The sequence below is a fragment of the Tursiops truncatus genome, chromosome 15 (genome assembly GCF_011762595.2).
Source record: "Tursiops truncatus isolate mTurTru1 chromosome 15, mTurTru1.mat.Y, whole genome shotgun sequence".
In the NCBI taxonomy this organism is placed as follows: Eukaryota; Metazoa; Chordata; class Mammalia; order Artiodactyla; family Delphinidae; genus Tursiops; species Tursiops truncatus.
In genome coordinates this window covers 36229565-36249087 of record NC_047048.1, presented here as the reverse complement: position 1 = coordinate 36249087, position 19523 = coordinate 36229565, and the positions used below count along the sequence as shown (strand labels likewise).

Below are 19523 nucleotides of genomic sequence, written 5' to 3'. Positions count from 1 at the left end.
GGGAGGGAGCAGAGGGGAAGGGAGACACTAGAGGGCCAGGGCACAGTCTAAAATGGGAAGTGGGGATGAAGCCGCCCCCCACTGATTAACTGCCCTGAGGTGGGATGATTGTTCTGAAATTCATTGATTTTTCCGGCTTCCTCTGGACGGTCCCCAGAGGTCTGGGGACTCTGCAACGAGGAAAAGGGAGAGTCCCACACACATGATGGTGTGACAGGCCTAAGGACAGAGATGCCCAATGGGCTCCCTGACTCGAGGCCACCGAGGGGCAGCAACACACACAACAGCTGCGTGCTGCAGCTTGGACAGGAGCAGACACTCGGATCCCCCAGGGGCAGTGGCCAGCAAGAGCTGGGTGCAGATTTGGGAAGAGGGCACGGCCCTCCAAATCCTCAGGAGTCTCCCGTGGGGCCTGGGTGTATGGGGGCTGTGGTCTCACCAGCTTATCTGCTGTCCAAGGGAAGGCTGAGTGTGGAAGGCCGAGAAGGATGTGGGGCAGGAGTCCCCAGCCAAGAACTGGGAGATTCCTGAGGGCAGAAACAATGTTGTTTTTACTGCCATGGCCCTTGGGGGTCCCTGGCAGTGCCCGAGGTGGTCAGGCCTGGTGTGGGGTCCCGACCTGATGGGAGCAGGGTCCTGACTGGGCTAGGCCAGGTCCTGACCATGCGGGGATGGGGTCCTGAGGGGGGGGGGGGGACAGTGCACATACTCGTTGAACTGATCCTTGGCAGCCTGCAGGGCACTCCGGGGCTGAGGGTAGTTGGAGACCATGATGGAGGCCTGAGGGCCGCACAGCAGCTTGAACAGAAGGTTGTCCACGATGGCCAGTGCGGTGGCCGGTGAGTGGTACGCCTGGTTGTTGAACAGGGCAGTGACCACCGTGCGCTCGCCCACGTCTCTGAAGGATGCCGCCACCAGGCACCGCTCGTTAAAGCCGCCCCCCTCCACCGAGGCCCTGAAAATCAGGAACTCCTCCAGGTCACCTGGGGGTGGGCAATGGCAGAGTCAGCAGCGTCCTGCGTCCCCCTCTGAGGCCCTGCTCTGTGGGGCTCTGAAGGGCCGGAGGAACAGCAGAAAGGATGCATCACCTTCCACCCGCACACTGTCCACGGACCATGGGGCCACGTGGTGGGAGCAGCAGGACCTAGGGCTGCAGGCCTCGGGGGGGACACCCCCATAGCCACAGGAGCTGAGTGGCAGGGCAGGCTCTTCCTTCTCCCCCACAAACCCCCTGTTCACACACATACACACACTAAAGGGCCTCTCAGAGATACAGGCCCGGACCTGGGCCAGGGTCAACGTGGCAGGAAGAGGCTGGATCAGGAGGAGGTGAGGATCCAGAAGTCAGAGCTGTGGAAACCTCTGAGCGGCCTGAAGGGCGAAGCTCCCAGTCAGGTGCAGGGAGGGGTGGCCCTAGGTGGGCTTGGACCAGCCCTCAGGACCACGGGGGTGGGTGAGGGGCTACCTCCAAGGGTGCAATTACACTGGACTGTCCCTCTATGTCTCTGTTTTTCCAGTTTTCATAGAAGGAATAAGTACCCTTTTTTTTTTTTTTTTTCCTTTTTTTGCTGTACGCAGGCCTCTCACTGTCGTGGCCTCTCCAGTTGCGGAGCACAGGCTCCGGACGCGCAGGCTCAGCGGCCATGGCTCACGGGCCCAGCCGCTCCACGGCATGTGGGATCTTCCCGGACCAGGGCACGAACCTGTGTCCCCTGCATCGGCAGGCGGACTCTCAACCACTGCGCCACCAGGGAAGCCCGTAAGTACCCTTTTATAATCATATAAAAAAAAAAAAAAGAGTTTTTAAAAAGAGTGGCCTGAGGGAGAAGGCCCTGGGAGAAGGAGCTGTTCTCTTGGCACACGAATGAGCTCCAGCGAATCTCCACTTCACATCAGATTCTCTAGGCAGTTGGGTTCTGGGCAGCCCATATGCCTGGCATTCTCCTGTAACCCAAGGGCAGCAACAGAATCCTAATCATGCCAGGCCCGTCACTTTGCTCCTTAGCTGTGGCACAGAGCAAGTGGGGGTTCTGATGGGGGTGGGGTCAGCTGCCCACCCACGAGTGACGTTGGGGGCATTCAGTTCCACTAGCTCACGAGCACACACTGCCCAGCCCAGAGCTGGCCACGCGGCTGCAGGAAACCAGCATCTCACACATACTCATTGCTCCTGCCTTGCCTCTCACTCAGCTGTCGCCTGGGGACAGCAATGACACCCACACTGTGAGACCCCAGTGTCAGCAAGGGGACAGGGACCCGTTGGTGAATCCTAATGGAGACAGTTATAGAGGCTCCTGGCAAGGTTTGCTGTGGCTCTTGGCACACAAGGAAAAGGGTCAGATGCGTTAGGTGCAGCGTAATTCACCCACAGTAAGGTGCTCAGGACTGAAAGTCCCCACGCTCCATGAGGGAGCAGGCAGTCTGGCCTTCCACACCCTCTCAGGCCCGGGCATCTACGGTACTGTTCTAAATCCCTGGAGCCACCATGCACCATGACAGCCCTGAAATCTTCACACCAGGCTGAGTGACAGCCAGAAAACAAGATGGGATGGAATGGGGGTGACAAACAAGGTGCCCACCACTGTCAGTAGGGCTACTCAGGGCCCTGATCGCTGGCAGGCCAAGCAGGGACTCCGGCTGCAACAGCTCCTTCTGGCAGGGGTGCCCCTGGCAGTGCCGGCCTGCTCTAGGCCGTTGATACGGTCGACATTTTCCTAAAGAGGAACCTGACTCCTGCCAAGATTTTGGAACCATCAGTGTGCTGAACCTCAAAGCTGCTGGCCAGGAAGTGGGAGGGGAGCAGAAAAACGTGAAAAACTTCAAGCATATTCCATTTAACTAGAGTGCGATGCCTGCTCTAAAGCCAGGGCAGTGTGCAACTGCCACCGCCAGGGACACGAGATAGTTTCAGTTTTAGGATGTGGTAAGAAAACACCATGTCACATAAGGCATATCGTGACCGTCCTCTCAAACAAAAAAAGGTAACGTAAACATTGCTGAGGTTTTACATTTCATTTGTAAATGGTCCTGAAGAATCTGACTTCTGTAAATGACTGCCTGGACATAGTTTAGCCCTAGAGACGTGGACTTTTGTCTTCCTTTGACTCAGGGCAAAGATTTTCTCCCCCAGGGGACACCTGGCAATGTCTGGAGTGGGGTGATGCCAGGAATGCTGCTAAGCAAAGAACCACCCCAAATGTCCACAATGCCTTGGTTGAGAGGCAGGCTCTGACAGCACAACTTGGGCCCCAAGCCGCCTGGGGACACCCCTTACCCAGCACCTCTCGAGGTTCCTGGTCCTCAGCCTGCAGCATGTCTTTCAAATGCTCTGACAGCTGCTGATCCAGCCGAGAGGTCCCGGGAACCGAGAAGGGCACGATGGTTCTGCCATACTCGGCCAAGGTCAGCTTCAGGAGGGGGTCATCGAAGATCTCGGAGGAGTAGTTGATGGCCAGGAGGGCCAGGGTGATGCATGTCAGAGGGACCAGGACCTGGGCCGTTACCATCTTCCACTCCCGCCAGCTGTATGCGGCCTTCTTCAGGAACATGGCCCAGAACTGCTGGCAGTGGAGGGCCAACTGCGACAGAGGGGATGAGGGTGATACAACCTCCACCACAGAGCCAGTGCCTGACCCCGCCCTCCAGCAGCAGGCACGGTCTGCACATGAGCCAGGGCTTCTCCTGGGGCCCAGTCGATGACATGGAAGACCCACAAGAACACATCCCCATAGGTCCCAAATGGGCCCTGGGGGTCTCACACCAGCTGTGGCGGCAGGGCAGGCACTATTCCACCATGGAAGGAGGTTAAGGGACCCTCTGCTATCCCAGAGGGGAGCTGAGGCCTCTGCTTTCCCCATGCTCCTGGTCAGAGGACTCTGGCCAACCTCACAGCAGAGGAAATGGACAAACCTCCCCCCACTGCCTATATTCCCCACGCTCAGCCCTTCACTGTCCTCTAAGTGCAGGTCAGGCCGGCAGGGACCAGAGCCCAGCTCCGCCATGTGCTGCCCATTCGACCTTGGCCCAGGCCTCAGCTTCCTGTCTGTAAAATGGGACCGGTGCTGCCCTCTGTCTCACTGGGTGCCGGGCACATAGCAAGCTCTAAGCTCTCGGTACACGGGGTACTGTTAGCCTTATAAGCAGTGTTCACCCTTATTTGTGAGTGGCCAGGTTAGAACAACGAGAAACGACAGGTACTCGACTAAAATGTTCCAGGTTTTCCTTCTGCCTGCCAGCCCATGGGAGCACGAGCTGTAATCTGCCCTCTTCCCAGAGTGCTGACCCTCCCTATGCTCACATCTGCCCCCGCGGTCTCTAACTCATGCAGTGCTCGAGGTCGCGCAGTCTCACCCCGGTGTTGAGCCTGACGGCAGTGTTCTCCTCAATCAGGGTGCCGACGCCGTCAGTCGGGTCCATCATCCCGCACAGGTGGCTGTCCACGGCCCAGTCACTCGCCCGCCTCTCGTGCTGGTACTGCAGGGCAGGGAGCTGGATGGCTTGGATGTCCATGCTGGTGTCCACCAGCTTACCGACCCTGGTCGAGACATGGAGGCCCAGTCACAACTCAGCTCCTCAGGGAGGGAGAGGGGCAGCAAAGGCGGGCAACTGTCAGGGGCACTAAAGCAGAGCGCCATCTGCTCCATCAGCTGGGACTTCATTTGTTCATTCACTCATTCATCGATAAGTATCTCCAGGACACCAGCTATGGCAGCCAAGCAAAGTCCAGGAGAGAGACAATTAGACAGGGCCCTGCCCATGAGGGCCTCCTGGTCTGCCAGGGAGACTGATCGAAGTCAGCATTTATAACCCGGGCTTTCCAGAGGGACAGGATGGGGCTTGAGGCACGATGGCAGCACCAGGAGGGCTTGTCACAATACAGGACACCGTGGCTCGGGGTGCTCACTGTCACTCTGAGACCAGGGAGCAGAAGAGTGTGTTCCAGAAGGGGCAACACTGGGACAGGTGCGACAGAGACGGGTGCATGGAGGGCGGGTGGGTGGTAAGGCTGCCAGGCCTTGTGGCGGAGCCTGGTGTTGGCGCCGCACCAAAGCCAGGGAGCCACCCGACTCAAACGGCACTGTACTTATATTCACTTATCCTGTTGCCTCCTGTAGGGTATGCGATCCTAAAGGAAAAACATCTATCTCACAGTTTTTGTATTTCTTGTTCTTAGCACTATATCTGCTAAATAAAGCATTCAAGCAATGTTTGACCAATGTATTAACCGTCTGGAGCTCACCCCGTAGTTCTGAGGGGTGAAGGCTAAATTTCACATCTTTATCAAAGATGGAAACACACTCCGGGATCATTACCTAGACCTGAGAGGAGCTTGGCCAGCCTGATGCTGCTGAGGTGCTCCCGGGAGGGGCCCCAGGGAAGATGCCAACACACTCACAACGTGGGAGTGGAGTTTCCAGTGATCAGAGCTCGGCTGCTCTGCTGTCTGAGTCACTGCGCGTGTCAGGAACCTGGCTGAGTCTGTGCAAGTGTTAATATATAGGGCTGTGATGTGAACTCGGGTCCTGACAGCCGGCCCACTGCCCTGCTGCCCACCCCCCCGGGCTGTAGGTCCACCTCAGATGGGTGTTCCAGATGACTATCAAGGGGATTGCTTTATTATCACACTTCAGAAAAATCATCAAGGCTGAGCCCTAGACAGATGCAGACGCACGTTTACTTACCGCAGGAAGACTTCCTCCATGGTGGTGACAGAGGCCCCGAAGCTGGCGATGCCCAGCTCCTTCTGCTTCTTCTCCAGTTTAGCAAAAAGACTTTCAAACCTGAAGAAAAAGACCGAGTGATGAGTCACTTCTCAGTGACTTTCTAGATAATTTGTTTCTAAATAATCACCTCTGTGCTGTACGGGGGAGGAGCAAAGGAAGGTTAGCTCCTTGAGATGCCTTCTCAAAAAAAAAAAAAAAGTTAGGCTTTGTTCTTCCCCTGCACACCCTTTCTCCCCCCATGTAACATTTCTTTTTTAATAATCTTTTTTTTTTTTTGGCCATGCCGCACAGCTAGCAGGATCTCAGTTCCCCGACCAGGGATTGAACCCAGGCCACAGCAGGGAAAGTGCTGAATCCTAACCACGAGACCACCAAGGAATTCCCACACATAACATTTTTTGAGTATGTTGGCCTATAAGGCACTCTTCGATACCTATATACCTACATGAAATCACAAAGCAAACCAAAAGAAATCGATGAATATTCTTTTACTTATTGGGTAGGAAAGTACTTTCTAAGAAGAAATAACAAAGGAAAAGATATAACCCATTAATCCCATCTGCAGGGGGAAAAAAATCCCACAAAATTAAAAGGCAGCAACAAATCAGAAAATGTTGTGACACAAATGGTTGATGTTAATACATAAGCCGTGAACATGCAACACGCAGAAGAAGCGACGCTTATAGCCCAATAAGCATGGGAAGCGGTCAACCTCCCGCCAGCAGGAATGGAAGAAATACAAAATGCCAATTACGTGTGTGTGTGCCACTTTCACCCATTAGATACACAAATATTAATAAGAAATTTTACTCAAAGTTGGCAACTGTGGAGTAAATGGACACTCCCCATGCTGCTGCTGGGGAAGTCAAACACATCACCTTTCCAGAAGTGAATCTGGTAAAATTTACCCCACTATTGGGAATCTATTCTAAGGGGTCATTGGAGATGTTGACAAAGATTTTTCTAAAAGGATGTGCATTAGCACATTTGTGTGTGTGTGATAACAGAGTAGGTGTAAAACAAATTATACTATATCTAAGTCAGAGAGGACTCCCCTGGTGTAGCAGTGGTTAAGAATCCGTCTGCTGGGCTTCCCTGGTGGCTCAGTGGTTAAGAATCTGCCTGCCAATGCAGGAGACACAGGTTCGAGCCCTGGTCTGGGAAGATCCCACATGCCGCGGAGCAACTAAGCCCGTGCACCGTAACTACTGAGCCTGTGCTCTAGAGCCCGCAAGCTACAACTACTGAAGCCCATGCGCCTAGAGCCCATGCTCCACAAGAAGAGAAGTCACCGCAATGAGAAGCCCATGCACCGCAACGAAGAGTAGCCCCAGCTCACCGCAACTAGAGAAAGCCCGCACATAGGAACGAAGACCCAACGCAGCCAAAAAAAAAAAAAAAAAAATCTGCCTGCCAATGCAGGGGACTGGGTTCGAGCCCTGGTCCAGGAGGATCCCACATGCCACAGAGCAACTAAGCTTGTGCACCACAACTACTGAGCCTGCTCTCTAGAGCCCGCGAACCACAACTACTAAGCCTGCGAGCCACAACTACTGAAGCCCGCATGCCTAGAGCCCATGCCCCGCAAGAAGAGAAGCCGCTGCAATGAGAAGCCCGTGCACCGCAACTAAGAATATCCCTTGCTAGCTGCAACTAGAGAAAGTCCGCGCACAACAAAGACCCAACACAGCCAAAAATAAATAAATTAATTAATTAAAAAAAAATGAGTCAGAGAACACTGTCGTGATTAAAATAACATTTCTCAATCCAGATTGCAGCAAGATTAATGTACTTTTAAGTCTTCTATTCCGAAGTTTCTGAATGTGACTTAAAGAGTTTGTTTTTTACCTCCCCACACCGGGAGTCTGCTCTGTTTATGAGGCCTGTGTTCATGACTCAGATTCTGAGACCAAGAAGACACACGAGTTCACAGCTGCACACTAACCCTGAGTGGCTGCAGTGTGAGGAGTGAGCCTCGTGCCGAGTGTGGATGGCACCAGGGCACTGAGTACCCTGTGATGAGCCACTCTTCTCCCTCTCGGGTACAGCCCTGATGCACAGGGAGGCCTGGCACCCTGGGCCCAGCAAGCAGATTCACTGGATACCGACCATCACAGGCCCAGGAACTAAGAGGTGCCCCTGGCCAAGCCACACAGGTGCAGGGCGGGTGACTCTACACACGGAGCCCTTAAGGCCCCCAGAACCTCCTTCTCAGATCTGTACCTGTGAGTGCTCTGGGACACACACGTGCCTGTGCTTGGTCTCTCTAGGATGTGTACCTGTCCGTGCTCTCTGGGACATGTATGTACCTGTGTGTGCTCTCCTTGGGAAGAATGAACGACAGCTCTGCTCCGGCACTGCTCTCCAGGGTGGCGTTGGGGACATGGTGGTGGACCAGCCGGGAGATGCCCTCGGGGTTGCAGTGAGGCTCCTTCACCAGCGTCATGTGGTAGCCTGCGCCTGGTACACCCAGGAGCCCAGTGAGGCTGCATCCCACTCTCCTCCTGGCCCACCCAGGGCCCCGGGCTCCTGCAGGTCAGGCTCCTGGGAAAGGGGCTGCAGAGCTGGGGCAAGTGAACTGGAATTGATGCATCTCAGGGCACCTCAATACTGCCCTGAGGGTCTCACCACCCCACCTCCACCCGCTGGGGAGAGATGCTGGAGGACCTGGGTTGCTGAGCATGATAAGGAGGTGAAACCAGAGCTGGACTTCAGATGTCAAGTCTCAGATACTGGGGTACAAATTGTCCCCAAAACCCCTTCTCCCTGCTTTCTCAGTAGCAGAACCTAAGGGCAAAGGCCACTCTCTTACAGCCTCCCCCCAGCCTGATGGTGACCATACTAGGTCACCTTCTGCTTTCAGGGCTGTGTGCTGGTCAGAGGAAGCTGCAGATATGAGGGGTGCAAATCCTGGGGTGTCCTGGGGGCGGGGTGCTGGTCTTCTGTATTGGCTCCTTCTGCTGGCGGGACATGGATGTGACCTGGCATGCCAGGACCATGTTAGACCATGAGTTGTCCTTGAGATGGGAAGCCATGCTCATACAGCAAAGATGGGGCTGACTCCACGCGCTGCCCACCAGCCCTAGACAGTGCCGTGGGCCCCTCACTTGTTTGGGAGCTGCAAGGCTGGAGAGCGGGCTTGGTCTCTGCAACGGCACCCCTGCTCTTGGTGGCCCTGGCACTTGACTGCTAGTCCACTGCTCAAAGCTGAATGATGCTCCAAATCAAGACTACCTGCTTCATTCCTTCTTCATTCTCCCAGGCCCCTCTGCCTGGGGCCTCAGGTCTCTACCCACAGGTAGCAGAACAGGATGTCTAGAGAAGGCCTCTCTCTGCTTGATCTCAGGGGTCCTTCGGGAACGTTACCAGTGGATACTTTCTCCAGCACACTGGGCCAGCAACGCTGACCCCACACAGAATGGAGTTTCGGCTGCCTGCCCCGTTGCTTGCCTGTGGCCGCTCACCATATTTCTGCTTCAGGAACAGAGATGACCCGCAGCACTGCAGCTCCCCCTTGGCCATGATGGCGATGCGGTCCCCCAGCAGGTCGGCCTCATCCATGAAATGGGTGGTCAGCAGGATGGTGTGGTCACTTTTGTGCTGCTGAAGAAGGTCCCAGATGGCCCTCCTGGAGATGGCGTCCATGCCTGAGGTGGGCTCGTCCAGCATCAGCACCTGGAGGGCAGAGGAAAGGGCTTGTGATGACGGCAGAGCCACGTCCTAGGCCCAGGCTGCTGTGCTGCAGGCCCCGCCGCCCCTACCTTGGAGCCTGCGATGAGGGCAATGCCGATGGAGAGCTTGCGCCTCATCCCCCCGCTCAGGAACCTGCTCCGGGAGTCCCCCTTGTCCTCCAGACTGAGGATGTGCAGCATGCGTTTGACTTCTTCAGGGCACTTCTGGCGCGACAAGCCTTTCAGCTGACACAGGAGGGGACAGAGATCTGGCAGCGGCTTCTGATGGGAGGCCAGCCCGTCCAGCTGGCACTGGAATGGTGCTGTCTCCGTCCCTCCCCAGGCTGGATCTCGTGTCCTGACACCCACCCACCCCACAATTCACGAACGCCTCCTCGGAGCAGGTTCAGTTTGCTGGGAGGCTAAGGGCTCACATGGCTGCCCTGGGGACCCGAGCATGTAGGTGATGGAATAACCACGACGACCCATGAATCCTGTCACCTGCCAGCTCACCTGAGCATAGAAATACAGGTGTTCTGCGACAGTCAGGTTGTCAAACAAGACGTCATGCTGCGGGCACAGGCCCAAGCTCTTCCGGATCTGAGCCATATCTTGGGAGATTTCATACCCACTGATATATGCCCGTCCACTGGTCGGGGGAAAGAGACCTAGGGCCGAGCAGAAGACCCCGGGGCTCAAGTTCAGCGCGAACATCCTCCAGTAGCACGAGGAGTGCTGAGCTTCCCTGGTTCACACGGTGTGCACCCTGCCGTGTGGGTCTCCGGAGACAGAGGAGGGTGGGGGATGCCCACTGCCAGGATGTGTGGCTTGTAAGGAATGAGAGAGGCGCATCCCCCACGCTCTCCGAGCCCAGGTCCCTGTTCTCAGGGAGGACAGGACGACCGTTAGGGCTGGGCTGGCTCATTCAGGACGACTTTCTAGGAGAGTGGGCTCGGGACTAAATCAGCGTGGGTGGGGCCGCCTCTGTGTGGCCTGAGAGGCTCCCACCCTGTTCCCAGAGCCCCTGGGGCTCCACTAGCTATCAGCACAGCAGGGGGAGGACAAGAGCCACCTGAGGGCACAAGGCCGGGGCAGCCTGAGGTGGCCTTGAAGGAAGGGCCTGGAGGTCAGGGTAGGGCATGAAGGCTGGGCCCCTCACCAGTGAGCATGGAGAGGGTGGTAGTCTTCCCCGCGCCGTTGTGGCCCAGCAGAACAGTGATCTGGCCTTCATACAGGTTCAGGTTCAGGTCTCTGACAGCTGCCTTGCCCCTGTTCCCCACTCTGAACACCTGCAGGAAAGGCAGAGGGTGGCCCCAGACTTCAGGAGCCCCTCACTGCAAAGGGCCCCTTCTACTCCCCTCTGGAATACCCATCCAAGCGTCTGGGGAGGAGACCACGCCCAGTACCACCAACCAGCGCACAGAGAGGCAGGAAGAGGACTGAGAGGAGGCCCCGCTGCTTCCTGCTGCTCTCCGCCCCACCCCAGGTCCACAGCACCCAGGTGTTTTGGTGTCTCAGCAGGACTAGAAGGCCCATGACGCCCAGGCATCATATATGGCGAGCTCAGAGAGCATCCACTGCAAAGCTGGTCAGAGGTTAAGTGGGGCAGCACAGGTTGCTGACTTGACCCTGAGCCTCCACACTGGGCCCTGGGGGGACAGCCTGAGGGATGGCTGGTGCCCAGGAGAGCCGGTCAGAGGGCAGCCACAGGAATCCAGGAGAAACAAGGCCCAGAGGATGGTCTCCGCCCCATGACCCTGCGGTCCCCATCCCCATAGGTATGGCACCTTGGACACATGCTTGATCTTGATCCCGGCTACCAGGTCCTCTGGCTCAGCTTCAAAGTACTCGGTCCTAAGCACTTTCTCAGGATCATCGTCTTCCTCCTCTTTCCCTAGAACTGTCCTCGGGTGTCCGCACCAATATGAGGGCTAGGATGGAAATCAGAAGCTCTCAAACAGCCAATTCACGTCAGTTCATTTTGTTTGCGACAACCAACTGACAAGCTAGAGCAGACAGTAGCCGCCCTTAGACTCCCCTGCAGGGAAGACGCTGCTTAGAGTTCAGAGTTGGGGTGAGACCCAGCGCAGTTCTGCACCCAGCTGCCCTGGGAAGCTCTGAGACTGTTTCCTATTCCGCTGAAGGGGCTTACTATGCACGTCAACTCAGAGGTGATACAGGGAAAGTTAACAATGGAATTTAATACAAAAAACAGGTCATTAAGTCCAGCCCAGAGCCATGTGGGGCGAGCCCCCAGCTGCATCCTCACTCAGCCACGCAGGCGCTCGTGAAATAAGCAGGAGAAGCCCAAGGGCCAGCCTCCCTCTGCTGGGAGGAGGCCTCCCCTTCTACAGTCTGGCCCCAGCAGTGCAGGTGTCACTTGAGGGTGGCACACTGATGGCACAGTGGCTGGGCAGGGTCACAAGAGCGGTGAGCACAGGGCCCTGGAAAAATGCCCACACCCCGGAGGGAAGCCCTGTGGGGGGAGAACATCTCACCCACAGCTCTAGCCCCCACATACCCCACAGCCTGGGGTGGTTCCTCATATCACAGTCTGTTGGTTTTAGGGGACACATGTCTCAAGTTTTAAGTGACTGAAATCAGAATGTGTCTTACAAATCACAGAAATGCCATAGTTTTAACTGTCAGTATCTTTCTTTCTTAGTGATGAAGTAACGGTGCCTCTAAGAATCAGGGTCATCTTAGATTTTTTTTAAATGTATTTATAGCTTTATTTTATTTTTATTTATTTGGCTGCACCACACAGCTTGTGGGATCTTAGTTACCTGATCAGGGATCTGAACCCTACCCTGGCAGTGAAAGCCCAAGTCCTAACATAACCACTGGACCGCCACAGAATTCCCCAAGGGCCATCTTAGATTTGATGAAATACAGTAAATGGATGCTTGATAAATATTTGTTGAATCAAAGAACGAACGATGAAGTGGCACCTGGCTAACCTAGCTCACCAACAGGGAATTAAGTTAACGATACAGTGGTACATCCATGGAATACTGGGTAGTCATTAAAAAGTGAAGTTGGTTGATAAAATCACATATGTTTAAATAGAAATATATTTATACATAAAATTTAAAAATTTATAAACATATGTAGATAAAAATCTAAAAACATATTTGTAAATAGACCACATGTATATGTACTTAAGATATCTAAGCTGTACTGTTACGTTAAAAAAAAAAAAGCAAGTTTCAAGCATTTTTACAATATAATCCCCCCATCTAAAAACAAGCGTACATATGTTATAGCTGCACATGCATAGAAAATCATCTGAAGAGCTACACCTCAAAGTGTCAGCGATGTTCATCTCTGGGTGGTGGGAGTGTGCTGTGCACTCCAGCACGTGATCGTTCTTACACAAAGCTCTATTACTTTGTAGGCAGAAAACCCAACAAGATGTTTTTTGAGAAAGACGGCTGGGAGGGGGCTGTGTACTGGCCCTGTGGCAGGCCAGCCAGCGCCAGCTCCTCCTCTCAGACCTTGGAGCGCAGGGATAACCTCGGGCGTGGGGGTCTCGGGGTCCCTAGGACACATGGCTCATGACAGCGCACAGGGCATGCATTGCATGTCAGGGACTAGAGGTGCCTGGGGTGGGTGCTGGGCCCACCCCTACCCCCACAGAGGTGGCTGTCAGAACTTACCAGGATGAAGAAATACCAGGGCTGGGGCACACCGAACTGGCCTGGGAAGATGGCCTCCACATACCAGGTCACCAGGCTGTAGAGGACGGAGTCCAGCAATAGCATGCCGAGCACTTGCCCAAAGGAGAAGTCGTCGTCCACGTTGACAGGACTCAGGAGGTCTCGCCACTGGACACCTGTGCCTGGAAGGCATGCCAGGAAACAGGCCTGAAGCGGACCCGTGGTCACCAATGTACACGTGTGCGCAGCAGTGCAAAGTCAGTGTGACGCTTCCCTGCCTACAGCAAACCTGACAACTTTCTTCAGGCCTTTAGACAAGAGCAAGTCACCAAATCGGTATCATAGAACTAACAAAAGCTTGTGAACTGACGAGAGGGGCTCATGTTTGATTTATGACATATACACACATAAACACATATCCATCTACATAACATACTTGTACATACACACGGATGCACATACACGTGTACATACACATACACACGTACACATATGTGATCTGGGTAAGGCCAACAATGGAAGAGGCTGCATTTAATATAAGTCTTTTCAAAAAAAAGGAAACACTCCCGGCATAAATAAAGCTCTGTTTAGTGGTGCTCGTGGTGTTCTGTCCTCTCTCTGGTTTGCAACATCACAGTCCAAATGATGCTTGGGGATTCTGTGAGGCTGGACCACCTGGGTTGGCTCGAGAGCCCGTGATGGAAATGGCTGCTCTCCAGCCTTGGTCACTGTTCACTTTCAAACAACTAGAAGTTTGTCTATTTTAAGAAAATTCAGGGACTTCCCTGGTGGTGCAATGGTTAAGAATCTGCTTGCCAATGCAGGGGACACGGGTTTGATCCCTGGTCCGGGAAGATCTCACACACCGTGGAGCAACGAAGCCCATGTGCCACAACTACTAAGCCTGCACTCTAGAGCCTGCATGCCACTACTGAAGCCCACAGGCCTAGAGCCTGTGCTCCGCAACAAAGAGTAGGCCCTGCTCGCCACAACTAAAGAAAGCCCGCGTGCAGCAACAAAGACCCAACACAGCCAAAAAAATAAAAATAAAAAACAGGAGAAAATTTTTTAAAAAAAGAAGAAAATTCAGTATAGAATTTTGAAAACCAAGAGGTGCCATGTAGTTAGACTCCTCTTTATAAATGGCTTTTTAAAAAGCATTTGAACCCTGGAAGGGACTATGCCTTTAAAAAATCTACATTTTAGGGCTTCCCTGGTGGCGCAGTGGTTGGGAGTCCGCCTGCCGATGCGGGGGACGCGGGTTCGTGCCCTGGTCCGCGAGGATCCCGCGTGCCGCGGAGCGGCTCGGCCCGTGAGCCATGGTCGCTGGGCCTGCGCGTCCGGAGCCTGTGCTCCGCAACGGGAGAGGCCGCAGCAGTGAGAGGCCCGCGTACCGCAAAAAAAAAAAAAAAAAATCTACATTTTATCACACACTACTGAACATGGAGAACCATGTATATTTAAAAGCACCAATGTCATAGGACTTTTGCCAACTGAAGACAAATATTCTAATTAAGGATAAAGCCACACTAAAGGTTCCCGTGGCCACCCACCTCCCTCCCTCCTTAGACCCACAACTAGGAAGCTACAACTAGGCATTGCATGACTGGAAGAAACCAGAGCATTCAGCCTGATAGAGAACATCTGGGTGGGGCGGGGTGAAACCATCTCAAAATGCACTCAGGTCAGTCACTCAGAAGCGAGGTTGTATTTCACCTCCTGCTAGCAGAGCCAGAGCAACACCAGGAGCTCCCGGGAGACGGACACCGACACAACACCAGCCACGCATAAACTCATCCTGTCCCTTCTGTCTCCGCTTGGAACCAAGGCAAGTGAGACAGAGGCAGGGCCAGGTCTGGGTCCACTTGCCTCTTCAAGGCCCTTCTGTGAGGTGGTCTGAGTGATCCAGAAATGAACGGGGCCTTCTCCTAAGAGGTGAGCACTCCATCTCTGGAGATTTCCCACTAGATGTGGGGTTAAGGGTTAAACTAGGCGTCCTCTCAACCCTTTAGAGGAGCAGCCTTGACTCTACCATGTGAAATCTGAGCATCTCCTGCAGGGTTTGCAAAATGGGAGCCCACAGGCCAACGTCAGCCCTAGAGGTGTTTATTTGACACCCATGACATTTTAAAAATCAGGAAATTTCACAAAACTCAAGAAAGCAATGTCCTGGTCTGTGACTTGTTCCTCTCTCAGGCCTTCCTGCTGTCATCACCAATTACTGCAGGAGGTATCAGGGAAACAGGAGGAGGGGAGATGCTAGTTCTACAAGTTCACCAAGAGCTGGGAACCCTTCGAACCCTGCAGACTGAGACCTCTGGCCTAGGAATCCTAAAGCCTCGAGAGGCAGGCAGAGACTCAGAGGCGACCAACTTGAATCCCACCATTGGCAGATGCAGACGCTCACGGCCAGCGTTTTCCTGAAGTAACGGCCAGTTCCAGGCAGGGCTTCGAGGGGTGCTCAGAGCCGGGACCGCAATGGCCAGGTGGTGGCCAACATTGCATTGGACACCTCAACTCTCTGTCCTGTGAACCACGTGTCTCTGACCTACCTCTCCTGTGGCTCTGGTCACTCCTCCCCGTCTGCCCTGGGCGTGAGCCTCCCCCTCGCCGAGGACCTGCCTTCCAAATGCACTGTTCGTTTAGCTGTGCTGATGTGTCTGATTATCGTTGGAGCGAGAGTCTTGAGTCTGGAGTCCCCTCTGCTTAGACCCTCTGGGGTAACTGAATCAGCAAGGACAGCCCGTGTAAAGGAAAATACTCACCTTTTGCTTCAAATTTTCCTATGAGCTGGGCTCCCATTGCCATGGCAACATTGGACAGGAGGCAGGAGAACAGCTTCTGGCTAAGCGTCATCCAGTTGTATCGAGGGGCAACGAAGAAGTAAGGGATGTACGTGAAGAAGTAGAGGAAGCCCCCGATGGCTGCTGCCACATTGGCTATGGGCGGAGAGAGGAAGACAAGTGTGCCAGAACCAGGCGAGGGCATCTGCACTGATGGGCTCCATCCGTGGCACAAAGGACGCCTCTCTTGGGCGAGCTGCCCAACCCCAGCCTGGCAGGAGCCGGGGACACGGGGACACAAGCCTCAGTGCTGGGGGGGGGCGCTCCATGCTCGGCTCTCAGCCTCTGCCCTTGTTGGCGTGCCTGTGCCCACCCCAGGAACCCCAAGGGGATTTCTCCACCCTCTCCTGCAGACCTACCTCCAGCTATCTGGGCATCGCACACCTGACATGACTAACACGGAGCATGTGATCCCCCGCCTGGTCCTGCCCCATCTTGTTCACTCGTGCATCCCACAGATACTCACTGGGCACCTGCTCTGTGCCAGGCCCTGTTCCAGGCACCAGGAAACAGAACAGACAAAGCCCTCCACTCGGGGAGCTTAGGATCCAGTGTGGACACAGCCAGTAGACAAGAAGGTAAGTAAAGCAGATGGTGCTGGGTGGGTACAGCCCTGTGAAGAGCAACAAGCCACAGACCTGGGACAAGACACTCCCTAGGCTGAGGGTTGCAACTATAACCAGGCGGCCAAGGAAGGCTTTGATGAGGAGGTGAATGTGGAAAAGACCTGAAGGAGGTAAGGATGGGGTGGTGGAGGTGTGGGGAGACAGCATGGCTTCAGTCGACGCAGTGCCCTTACACCCTTTGGTCTTAAGACTCCTTTAGCTGTAAACAGTTGTTGAGGATGTCAAAGAACTTTGTTTATGTGGGATACAAACATTATATATATGTCAACATTCCACTGTGTCAGAGATGAATACTAAGAAAATGTTAAGATATTTAAGAATAACAATAATAAACCCATTACAAGTTAACATAAGTATTTTTATGAACAACACCTGTATTTCCCACAATTTAGTGGGAAGAGTAGCCTTGTGAAACATTCTTGCAAACCTCTGTAAAGATTTAACCAATTACAGCTGGATTCTCATATCTGCTTCTGCATTCACTCTGATGTATTGCCTTGTTTTAGGTGAAGTGAATGAAGAAAATGAGCTTCACAGAGATCAGCAGTTGGAAAAGGGACAGGAATTTTAATAGCCTTTTTAGGTATTTTGGATATTCTTTGCTACCACACCACCACTTAACAAGGGGTGGTTTCTTAAAGGTGAGGTGCCACGTGGAATCAACCTGAACAATGAACTTTTTATACTCTGTTATGTGAAAATCTATTGGTCCATCTTGTACCTGGAATGGGTTATTTACTATTCTTGCATGATTTTGTAACATGATGCATGGCCATTTGGAAAATATTGCTCGTTGGGCAAAGAACATCTTCCAAATGTTGACACATTTTATTACACCACATAAAAAAAATCACACTGGGTAATATTATCACTAATTTCATAAAAAAGTAAGTAAGCACTGGGAGGCTGTAAAGCTCATGGTGGTAGATTAAAGTTTGCAAAATTCTATTTTTGTTGCCTGAAAGCCTGAATTTTGTAATTGACATCAGATATTGTCAGTTGTTTTCCTCAAAAAGGCAGCTCACACTTGAGAAAATGCTTACCAAATACCAGCAAGTGAATGACAGTGTGATGGTCATTGCTTCAAGCAAAAATGGTGTTCTGTGAAAAAAGTGGCTAGTTCAGCTGACAACTCGAACACCTGCACACATGCTGTTCCTCAAGAGAATCATTATACTACAATACTCAGGAAGCACTTTCTGTGGACAACTCATTCAGTCATGCAGAATATTAGAAAAGTATACTTGAGAGTCAAAGGTTAACAAAATTAACATTTTTTACTGTTCCGTCAAGGACATTTTTGAGTGAAACTGGCATTTTTGTTTGTTTGTTTACGAGAGTGTGTGGTGTGAAGAACACGCCACTGTCAAGTGCAGTTTGGAGCCTGTCTTGATCGTGATCAGGGCCGGCAGTTTTACCACTTTTGCTTTTGCACCATCAGTGCACATGTCAACATGGTAGAAAAGGCAAATGACATTCTGATATTATCACAAAAAGTTCTGATTTTGTGAACCTCTAAAGGTCCCAGGAGCCCGTGGACCACACTGGAGAACCTCTGACCTGGGCAGAAACTGAAGAGGGGCAGGGGCAGAACCAGGAAGGCCAGTTATGGGGCTACCGCTGTCAACCAGGCTGGAGATGACAGTGGCTTGGGCCAGGGCAGGGCTGTGGGGGAGGTGGGAGATGGCTGGAGTTCAGGGGTACCTTGTGGTACAGTGGACAGGATTTGACTGGACTGGGGCAGGATGCTAGAGGAAGAGGAGTCGAGGGCATTCCCAGGTTTTTAGTGTGAGCACATGGTAGAGATGGGGAAATGGGGTTTTGAGGACACCATCAGTAGTTCAGGACACGTCTGACTGAGACACATGTTAAACATCTAATGGGAGTTGCTGGGCATGAGTCTGAATCTGGGAATTATCCCCATGTTTAAAGCTCTCCAAAGGAGTATGTTTGAGTAGGAAAGAGATAGACTTCAAAACAAGAATATCAAGGACTTAAGGAGGAAATGAAGAAATGCTTCCATTGATAAAAGGAGGATTTTTCCCCACAAAAATGGATGAAGAAACAAGAATAAGTGGATATGTACAACAATCAACTGGATAGTTGGTAAAGGATAAATATAGTCATAGAAATAAAATCTCAAAGATGAGACACAGTCTAGAACATACACAGTCAAAGAGAGAATTAGGGAATTAGAAGACAACTCTAAGGAATTCATATAGAGCTCAGCACAAAGAGATTTTTTTTAAGGTATGAAAAAGTAGTTAAGAGACATAAAGAACAGACTGAGAGATATACTTACACCCAAGAGGGGTCTACTATAAAAAAAAGCAAATATAACAAGTATTGGTGAGGATGTGGAGAGATTGAAACACTTTTGCACTGTTGGTGGGAATATAAAACGGTTCAGCTGCTGTAGAAACAGTATGGCAGTTCCTCAAAAAATTAAAAATAGAATTACTATACAATCCAGTGGTTCTGCCTCTGGGTATACACTCAAATGAACTGAAAGCAGGGTCTCAAAGAGATCTTTGTACACCCATGTGCATAGCACCATTATTCACAATAGCCACAAACGTGGAAGCAACCCAAATATCCATTGATGAATGAATGGATATGCAAAATGTGGTCTATACATATGATGAAATATTACTCAGCCTTACAAAGGAAGGAAACTCTGACACAAGCTGCAACAGGGATAAACCTTGAAGACATTATGCTAAATGAAGTAAGCCAGTCACAGAAAGACAAACGCTCCATGATTTCCACTTACGCGAGGTCCCGAGTAGTCAAATTCATAGAGACAGAAAGTGTAATGGTGGTTTCCAGGGTTGTGGGAACGGGGTAGGGAGTTAGTGTTTAATGGGGGCAGAGATTCAGTTTTGCAAGATGAAAAGATTTCTGGGGATGGATGTTGGTGACAGTTGCATGACAATGTGAATGTACTTAATGTCACTGAACTTTACACTTAAATGGTTAAGGTGGTAAATTTATGTCATAT

General features: G+C 52.3%; 1 protein-coding gene across 8 annotated transcripts in view; it reads right to left on the bottom strand.

Annotated features, from left to right (window-relative positions):
- LOC101330535 (phospholipid-transporting ATPase ABCA3) overlaps window positions 1-19523 on the bottom strand; it is a 45038-nt gene that overhangs the window by 8109 nt on the left and 17406 nt on the right. For 7 of the 8 annotated variants that reach the window (XM_073792418.1, XM_073792420.1, XM_073792419.1 and 4 more), the window contains 12 exons: window positions 15819-15992; window positions 13054-13235; window positions 11182-11325; window positions 10554-10683; window positions 9908-10062; window positions 9485-9640; window positions 9188-9398; window positions 8033-8183; window positions 5682-5780; window positions 4351-4534; window positions 3275-3578; window positions 710-983 (listed from right to left, as the gene is read on the bottom strand). In XM_073792418.1, the coding sequence (XP_073648519.1) occupies window positions 710-983; window positions 3275-3578; window positions 4351-4534; window positions 5682-5780; window positions 8033-8183; window positions 9188-9398; window positions 9485-9640; window positions 9908-10062; window positions 10554-10683; window positions 11182-11325; window positions 13054-13235; window positions 15819-15992 (2164 nt within the window). Of the gene's footprint in view, window positions 1-439; window positions 528-709; window positions 984-3274; window positions 3579-4350; window positions 4535-5681; window positions 5781-8032; window positions 8184-9187; window positions 9399-9484; window positions 9641-9907; window positions 10063-10553; window positions 10684-11181; window positions 11326-13053; window positions 13236-15818; window positions 15993-19523 lie in introns of all 8 variants that reach the window. The other variant, XM_033839522.2, reaches the window with a different exon arrangement.